Source organism: Hakea prostrata, chromosome 5, assembly GCF_041222555.1.
Source record: "Hakea prostrata isolate BN-2017 chromosome 5, UWA_Hpros_2, whole genome shotgun sequence".
Lineage (NCBI taxonomy): Eukaryota > Viridiplantae > Streptophyta > Magnoliopsida > Proteales > Proteaceae > Hakea > Hakea prostrata.
In genome coordinates, this window is record NC_142604.1 from 23582543 (window position 1) to 23592531 (window position 9989).

Below are 9989 nucleotides of genomic sequence, written 5' to 3' on the forward strand. Positions count from 1 at the left end.
GAGTTTTATGACTCTACATAATGAGACTCATACTGCCACTAATGGAAAACCTAATGCCGTTGTCCCTAATGCGGAAATGTTAGCATGAACTCCTTGTGGAAGACACCATTTTTTCTGAGGAATTGGCCATGATATATCTGATCCATGCATAATATCATGAAAAATAGATAAAAATTTGTGACTGCTACTTAGTATCGGCAGTAGGTCTGAAAAGTATCTAAAAGGGTGAAATTTAGATATTTGCACCCTGTCAAAGTAAGGAACCATGGCATATATGTTTGGAACAGATTCCATTTTGAGAGATTTGAAAAAACACTATCTCGTTGAAAGCTTCTATTCATCTGCCGTTTCTCAACGCACATTCCCAACTGATGGAGAGTTTTCTGAAGTTGCAAGTGCCTACTTTTACTGGCGTCACTAAAGACACTGTTTTCGAACAAGTAGCTGCGGGAATTAGAGAAGGTTTTTCGCCACCTGCAATACTCAGAAGCTCAGAAGATTCTGTTCACTGAACTGAAGCTCCAGCGTGAAGCCGATGTCTGGTGGACCTCCACCCGTCCGGTTCTTAAAGAGTTACATGCTGGTGTAGTTACTTGAAAATTTTTTAAAGCTTCATTTTGTAATAACTATTTTCCAGAAGCAGTGAAGGATGCTAAAGAAGCCAAGTAACTACACCAGCAATGAAGGGGGACGAAAGGTATTAAAATCAATAGTAAGTAAATATTTTCAAGGTTACCAAAAAAAGTACATATTTTTCAAAACTAAAACCCATCAAAGTAAAAGATATTTTTTAATTATATTATATCAATAAAATTATCCCAAGTATAGACAAAAGATTAAAGACAATATTGTAAATCACAAGACATTAAAGGTAACTTAGGAATTATGATACTATCTAATAGTGACTTAACAGAATTTGTTAATAGGAGTACCATTATGCAAATTTAAGAGACATTTTAGGGTATTTCTACTAGTTTGGTATATTCTTAGGGTGTTTGTGTTTTTCATTACTTATTTTAAGGTGTCTTTTAAATTTTTTTTTCTAAAATTAATTGGTCTCTTTTGATTATATAACATGAAAAGTAAATACAAAATGTCACTTCCTTTAAGTCAAAAATGAATTATGTCAAACCTCAAGCGCTGAAGTAAAAATTACCTATATATAATTCATCATACATGAACCAATAACCAGCTGTTCCATTAGCCTCCAAGATGGTGTTATGTCAAGCAACCAAACAAGCAAATAAGAGGGAATCCTATGTCAATCAATTGCAATCCCACCCGTGTATCAGTTGTAACGCCCAGTGCATAAACAGTAAAACCCACCTTTAACACATAAGACGAAAAACTCACCTTTAACACATAAGACGAAAGGAGTCTAATAAGTCAAAAGCATACTAATTGTGAACCGTTAATTAGAATTTTTGAAATTTAAATTTAAAGGGATAAGAGATTAAGAGTACAAAACAGATTTTAAAACAGTAAATTGCACTGTTATTATCATTAATGATTTAATAGAAAATTTTGACAAAATTAATAGCAAATTATATATACACTAATACACCCCCAACTATTTTATATACACTTTCTAAAATTTATTTTATTATGTTTAATATTTAAAAAAATAAATATCAAATGCATTTTATTATTATTATTATCGATCTAGTCACAAGGAGTGGGTCTATATAATTTTGCTAGCCGAAATTTCAATCATTAGATTCGAAAGTTTGATTTTACTGTCAAAATTGTATGGCTTGATGATCATGTGTATTTAATGTGCATGATCCAAACACAACTCTAGTCTATAGGTTCACAAGGTGGGAAGGAGTGAGAGAAAATATGGAGGGATGGAGGCTTGAGTCGAAAACTTCATTAATCTTCCAATTTCTATGTAAGAGCCTATTATGCAAAAACTACATTAAGAGGCTGTTAATATTGTTGTGTTCAAAACGCATCCACCCTTATTTACTGTTAGAATAATAAGGTTAAATTAAATGATGACTTGACATCCATTGTACTTTCAACTCTTTCAAGATTCTAAAACTGCCCTACTCTATCTTCAAACCTGTTTAGACATTTAAGAAAAAGAAAAAAAAAACAAACAAAACTGAAGAGCAACCATATATGATTTTTAAGTATTTTTTTAAATTTTTTTCTTGACTTATAAGAAGATTCAGTAAGATAAATAGGTCTTTTTATTTAAACTAATGGTTTTAGAAAAGAGAACATTTTGTAACATAACTTTCAATGACCAAGACCTCTTACTAAAGGTCTGGGTTCGATTTTTCCTCGTAACATATATAACCGTTCCCACCTCCATGCATATCAAAATATCATTTCAACTTACCAAAAAAATATAAAAAAATATATATATATATATATATATATATATATATACCATTTCAAAGTGAAAAAGTTTCAGGGATATAAATGAATTTGCAATTACCAAAAAAACATAATGGACGTTATGTAATTTGGTCTAAAATTTAATGGAAAAGGCTTCTCGTAAACCTTCAGTGGTGGTATTTATGATATTTTAATTAATTCAAGGGCTTTTATTTAGACCTTCAATTCCCAGCATCACGAGGCCGCTTTAGTGGGACCAGATTCCTTTGCTGCTTTAAGCCAGGAGAAAAACTGAGGAAGACTTCTTTTGCTTTTAAAATTCCTGCCAACGTTTGTCTTCTCTTTATTTAAAAAGAAATTGAGTCAAATTACATAAATACCCCGTTCTTTTATCATTAGTTCTACTTAATCCTTAACACCGTTTTGTTTCCGGATGGTAGAGGGTCCGATCCATTTCTTCAGAGATTCAAGGTTCTGGTGTTGGACCAGAAGCTGGTCTAGAAGGAAATAGCAAGGTGTCTCCCAAACTCAAAGTCTAAGCCAGTGCAACTAGAACTGAGAGTGCATACTCATTTGGTCAAGAATTGGGTACCCGGTTCGGTTTGGTTATAGGTTGACTCTAGGTATTAGCCGTAGTGATCCCGATCTAGGTCGAAAAGGCAACACTTGTGTGTATATGTCTTGTTCATGTGCATACTCATTTCTATTCATATATTCAAGAGTAAATTGCACGGGCACTCCAAAATGGAGGCCTTAAAGCAATGATACTCTACTTTATGTTTAAAAAGCACAAAGACCCCAAAATTGAATTTTCATTGGATATATTTGTCAATTTTGTCACTCAAAACTTTTCAGACATTGTTTATTATAGAGATATTTTAGAAAATAAACTGTGATTTAACTGTTTTTAGTGATAAATTTGACAAATATATCCAATGAAAATCTAATTTTAGGGTCTCTGTGTTTTTTAAACATAAAGTGGGTGTCAGTGTTTTAAAACCTCCACTTTTTTTGTACTAGTGCAATTTGCTCTATATTCAATTTATATTGTATTGAGTAATAAGACCATAACAATGTTGGGCAAGAGAACACTACCCAATCCTCTAGAGTTCACACACTTAACTAACGTGAACATGTGCACAGGCATCGACTTGAACTAGAGTTCCACCTTTGCATGAGAATAGTGTAGCACAACCAGTTTCTTGGCCAAGAGAATATGGCCTATTCCAACTTTCTAATGAATTTATACAAAAAGATCAAAGTAGAAACGTTGGTATAGGCCAAGATCAGGTTCTTTATTAGTTTTGCAGTATAATAATATACTATAACATATTGATATTATAATTAAAGAGGAAGAAGAAAAAAAATCCCTAACTCCTACTTGGTCATCCACATATGCCCTATTACAACTAGGCTCTGTAAACGGACCGGATTTGGCTCGGATACACCAGTATCCGAATCTGAATCCGAATCCGAATCCGGCAAAAATTTAGAGAATGCATCCGAAACTTTATCGGATATCCGATAATAATCCAATCCGATAAAATATCCGATTATTGATTGATAATTGTCACTTTTTTACATTTTTTATTATAAATTTCTAATTTCCAATTACCAAATACCCGATTACCGGTATCCGAATCCGATTATCGGTATCCGAATCCGATTATCATCTATTTTTAAAGAAAAAATGTTAAACACTTTACTCTATCCGGATAACAATTTATCCGGATATTATCCTATCCGATAAGCAATTATCCGAATCCGAATCCGAATCCTGTTGCTTAGCGGACGGATACAAATATTTTCCAGTAAGAAAATTTTCAGATACAGATACCTTTAAACGAATACGAATGCGAATTCGGAGGCGGATTTTATTTCGGTTATCCATTTACAGGTCTAATTACAAGGGTACCATGAGATATTGTCCTTGTCCCTCGAATGGATACCAACGTGCACTACGCCAATTGACAAAGTATTTCTCTCGTGGTCCTAACAGTTTTTTATATAAATGTAGTAAATCCAAGGAGGTCCCGGATTTGAACCTCTGATTTGAACCTCTGCTCCACATCCCCTCCTCCCGCTCCCATGAACGGAATAGAACTTGCTCCCATGTTCCATTCCCAAACTACACCAAATTCATTTGCCTTTCAACTCGAGTAATTTGGCTTCCAGTTTGGTTCCAATTTGGTTCCAATTTGACACCCTTTAACTTGAGGGCAGAGTTAGAAAAAGAGGAGGGCTCAAAACTTGTAAAGCTGGTTTGAGATCGGGTCGGTTATGTCAGCTTCCAATGACCAAATGGATGAGGACCCGAAAAATCCCAATTTGGATTTTAGCTGTTGGGTGGGTATATATTAGGGTGGGTCGTTTTCTTTTTCGCTATCTCATTTACTTTGTATTCCTACTTTTCTCTCTTTTTAGCCTTTTATAATATTTTCTTTACTGACGTATTTGACCGTTGCTTTTCTCAACGACTCTCACTCTCGCTCGTTCCTCGCTGATCAGCTCCGTTCTTCCTGTCCATCACAATCAGGTAGGTTTCTTCGTTTTACTCAAATTTAAACTCCATTTTTGCAGCTTTCTGGAGTGCAAACAAGTGTAATCGTCTTCCGAACAAGGCTAATTTGTCAGTTCTTCGCATTTCTCAGCTTTTTTTTTTTTGGTACCACGCATTTCTCAGCTTTTGAAGCGTGTCTTTCTTCAATTTATAGTGATATATATAGTATCTTCGTTTTAAAGTTTCCATCTTGCCAAGGTTTTTGTCTTAGCTGATCCTCTGAATTCCTGAAAGTTTTCTCTTCATCTTGATTTCGGCATTCTAATTTGTATTTTTCTTTCTTTGAGATGGGTTACCTATCTTTCTCATCGTTAGAAGTTGCAGAAGTAGATTCTGCTTAAGATTTGGTTTTTCTACACCAAAGCCCATTGATCGTATGAGATTCTGTGGTTTCAGAAGTTGTTTTCGTAGGTAAAAATCTTATTTTGAAATGGGTTTTTACCTCAGTTCAGTCGAATTTGCATGTTTGTTCTTCTTTTCCATTAGAGGCTTTATAAGTAGATTTCTGCATAAAAATGCTTTTAAAACGTGTTCTAGGTTTTATACTTTCATGGATTTAACAAATTTTCCTCTTCTGTAACATTCAGAGGTGTCAGAGATCATTTCTCTTACCGTTCAAAGCAGCAAATTGGCTTTGGTTTTTTTTTTCTGGAGAGTTTTGCAGTAGATTTCGTCATGAAAGTGTTCTTAATTTTGAAACTGGGTTTTATTTTCCAGTCTTTGAACTTCACTCCCTGATATTTTTTCTTGAATCTATATTTTTAAAGTTACTGCAATGTTATTCCTCTCCCTCCCTTTCCTAAGGTGATTTTCTCTTTTCAACTCATTTTACTTGACAGTTCCGGAATCCTTTACTCCCACAGTTGTGCATCCAGGTTTTTCACTTTTCCTACTTTATTGTAAGGTAGCTCATTAATTTTGGGATTTGGTACCTACAAAACTCCAATTGGAAACATTAAATTCCCCCCCCCCCCCCCCCCCCCCAAAAAAAAATAATAATAATAATAATAATTATAAAAAATAAAAAATAAAAGGAGGGCACCATAAGTTATTTCTTGGTTAGGTTTTATCTATTTGATTTCACTTTGCATTCAACTTATCTAGTTTGTTGAGAGTTGGGTTTCAAGGTATAGTACCATTGAAGAACTTGAATAGAAGACTCAAAAGAATTGTCATTCTTTTTCCTAGCTTATTTAAGATTATTTGTTCCTGGCAATTCTGTCTGTTTAAGTGGACAATTACGAAAGCAGCCACAATTTTGTCAGAAATATCCTTTTCTAAGTTAAACTATCAAAGTTAAGTTTTATATAAAAAATGTTGAGTTTGATTTGTCCAGGAAAGAACCCCATTTCATTTGTTTCTTTTGATTTCTTGTTGCATTTCACACACTTTTATATCACGACTTCATGCTCTCAAATTTGCCTTTTTTATGTTCAACAGTCGGACAAGATCCATATGAATTTGGTGAATGATAGTCAGCAAGCTACTGGTGATATTGCTTTTGATTTGAGACTGAAGAACTCTTAGTAGGTGGTGATAAGTAGATAGAAATGGGATGTTCTACATCGAAGCTGGAAAATGAAGAGGCTGTCCAGCTTTGTAAAGACAGAAAGAATTTTATTAAACAAGCCCTTGAGCAGAGGAGTCGATTTGCCTCAGGACACATTGCCTACATACAATCTTTAAAGCGTGTATCTGCTGCCCTACGCAATTATAGTGAGGGTGATGAACCCCGTGAGTTTTTCTTGGATCCCTTCAGTACCCCATCTTTAAAGAAGACAGGTCCAAGTATCATCTCAATCTCATCAAAACCTTTCTCTACACCGCCTCAAATTCAAGCTGAAAGCAATTCAGCTTTCCAAGTGAATTATCTCAGATCTGGTGGGAATCCATCCATTTCTGTTGAGGAGAGACCCCAGTCACCAGAGACTGTGAGAATCGAATCTTATCCTCCAATGCACCACTATGGGATTGATGGGTTCTTTGCAATGCAATCATCACCCATGGACTCATCGTTCTTTTCTTCACCACCAAACAGACCAAGTTTTCCTCCCCAATCACCTCAGACTGCACAATGGGATTTCTTCTGGAATCCCTTCAACTCATTGGATACTTGTGGTTACCCCACCCGCATGAGTCTTGATCAGACAGTCATGGATGATGAGACAGAAGGGCTTAGGCAGGTTCGCGAACAGGAGGGAATTCCTGATTTGGAAGAGGAACTTGAACTAGATGAACAGGTTGCACCCGCAGAATCAAAAGTTAAAATTGAAGTGAATTGTAGTAACTATGATGATGACATCGTTATTGTTGAAGATGATACTGATACTGAAACTGACAATGAACCTGGTACAGCTCATGAAGCAAAAGGACTAAAATCTCACTTCACTGAGTGTGTTGGAGCATCAGAAGCACATAATACAATAGAACTTGAAATTAGTAGTCAAGAGAGAGCAGTGGGTGGTCAAGAAGATAAAGATGGGACTCCTGGCTTTACAGTGTATGTAAACCGAAGACCAACATGTATGGCAGAGGTCATAAAAGATCTTGAAGCTCAATTCATGATAGTCTGTAATTCAGCTAATGAGGTCTCAACAATGTTGGAGGCTACCAAAGCTCAGTACCCTTCAACCTCAAGTGAGCTTACAGGTTTGCAACATTACCTTAGTGCTAAATTTTCATTTTAAAGTGAAATCCAGAAGCTGCCTGGATTGCCTAACCATGTTACAACATGCCAACTCTGTTTACTAATGGGTTTGAGCTCCTATCTAATAGGATCTTGGATGTTAAAATACCAGAGTGCAGGGAGTTATGTACTGGGGGAAATTACAATATTTAGTCCAGCTATTTGTGCACTTAAATTGATTGTTTACTGATAATTATTACTAAAAGGTAGTCGCTCTTAGGGTTGTAGAGTGCCACTCTAGTTAGACCATATAAGTAATGAACAAAACTCATGACATGAATGTCAAATCATTTCATGATTTTTGTGTTTGTTTTTTAAGACATGGTGAATCTCTAACATGTCATTTTTTTGTGGTGGTTGCAGCTGTGAAAATGTTGAATCCAGTTGCATTGTTCCGTTCGGGCTCCTCACGGTCAACATCATCAATATGCCTCAACAATTCTTTAAGTTCCAGGGATGATGGTTATGACAGCAGTAGTGACATCTCCGAGGAGTCTTGTATGTTCTCAGGGAGTCACCAGTCAACACTTGATAGACTGTATGCTTGGGAGAAGAAGCTATATGAGGAAGTTAAGGTATAACTCCCTACCAGGAAACTAGTTTCTGTTTTTAGATTCAAATAGGACCTTAATCTGTACTGATTTACTTGTTGTCTTGCTAACAGGCTGGAGAACGGGTTCGTCTTGCCTATGAGAAGAAATGTATGCAGTTAAGAAACCAAGATGTGAAAGGAGAGGGTTCTTCTTTGGTGCATAAAACAAGAGGCACAATAAGAGATCTCCATACACAGATCAAGGTTTCAATACACTCGGTTGAAGCAGTTTCAAAGAGAATAGAAACTCTACGGGATGAGGAATTGCAGCCACAGCTTCTAGAATTGATACAAGGGTATGGCCATATTGCAACTCAGTTCTCCCATGTTTTAGTTTCATCACCTCTGCAAAAAACTCCACCCATATAAATCATCGTCCAAAATGAAATCATCATCACAGTTCCTTTCTGTGCCTCTGTCCATGAAGGTTGGAAACCTTCAGAAAACTGTAATTCTGACTGCAACCTTGATATAACCTGAAATAGCCAGTGTTGGTTTTGGATGGAATTGTTGCTACTTGAATATTTTTGTCCAGGAGGTTTGATGAGTATCTAGCACAGTGATTTTCTATCTCTATAATCTTTACGTAAATATATTACTAATAACTGGTTGATTGGATGGCCGAAATTAATCCAATTGTAAATGACAGGTTAGCAAGGATGTGGAAGGTAATGGCAGAATGTCATCGGACCCAGAAGCGAACAATAGATGAAGCCAAGCTGCTGCTAGCTAGTACACCCCTAAAACAGGCAGAACAGAAAAGACACAGTGAAATATCACCAACAGAACCACACAAACTTGCTCGGTCAGCTGCAAATCTTGTGACTGAGCTTCGAAATTGGCAAGCCTGCTTTGATTCATGGATCACTGCTCAGCGATCCTATGTTAATGCACTCAAAGGATGGCTCCTCCGATGTGTCCGAACCGACCCAGAAACTTCAAATTTACCGTTCTCTCCTCGACGCTCTGGTGGAGCCCCACCAATTTTTGGAATTTGCATTCAATGGTCCAGATTCCTTGATGACATTCGTGATAGTCCCGTGATCGATGGTCTTGATTTCTTTGCAGCAGGTGTGGGTTCAGTGTATGCACAGCAACTAAAGGATGATTCTCGTCAAACTCCAAAGGGATCGAAGCAGTTCTCACCTGTTTCCAATGGGAATATGGAGGTGGTGGAGGTGGGTCAGGTAGAAGCGGAGGAGGTACTAATGAGTGCAGAGAAAATGGCTGAGGTTGCCATTAGGGTCCTGTGTGCTGGGATGTCAGTTGTTGTGAGCTCTCTAACAGAATTTGCAATGACATCCACAGAAGGTTATGCTGATTTGGTTAAGCAATGGGAGAATGCCACATGGACTCAAGAGGCCAGCAAGAAAGCCATGTAATTTGATTCTGTTCTGTTTATAGTTGAGTAGTTTTGTAGTGGGATGTCATTTTTCATCATAGAATACCTAAATTATGCTAGTGTTATGCTGCCTGTTTCCTAAATTGCATGACCCTTTTTGTCATCTTTCTCTCTCTTGCTTAATAGTTGGAATTTCTAGAAGAGCTTCTAGTGAGCCTTTCTCACTCATCACTCATCATAAGCGCTCTCTCACCTCAAAATACCCATATCCATACTGAACGGCATCTACCACTGAAACAGCCCTAAGCCCTAAGGTTTTGTTTGGTTCAAGGCGAATCGGAAAAGGAAGTGATGAGAATTCATTTTCCCTTTTATATTGTTTGGTTGCAAATGGAGTAATGCAAAATTAATTTTACCAACTTGTTTGGCTGACTAATTTATAAGTCAACCTGCTTCTATTTCT

General features: G+C 36.5%; 1 protein-coding gene across 1 annotated transcript; it reads left to right on the plus strand.

The window, feature by feature from the left end:
* The first annotated feature begins 4756 nt into the window (after positions 1-4756).
* On the plus strand, positions 4757-9689 carry LOC149015728 (protein ROLLING AND ERECT LEAF 2-like). The gene is made up of 5 exons (XM_089156908.1): positions 4757-4882; positions 6347-7555; positions 7956-8167; positions 8257-8480; positions 8834-9689. The coding sequence occupies exons 2-5, from the start codon at positions 6457-6459 to the stop codon at positions 9564-9566; spliced, it is 2268 nt and encodes a 755-aa protein (XP_089013034.1). The 5' UTR covers positions 4757-4882; positions 6347-6456; the 3' UTR covers positions 9567-9689.
* Positions 9690-9989: the final 300 nt, after the last annotated feature.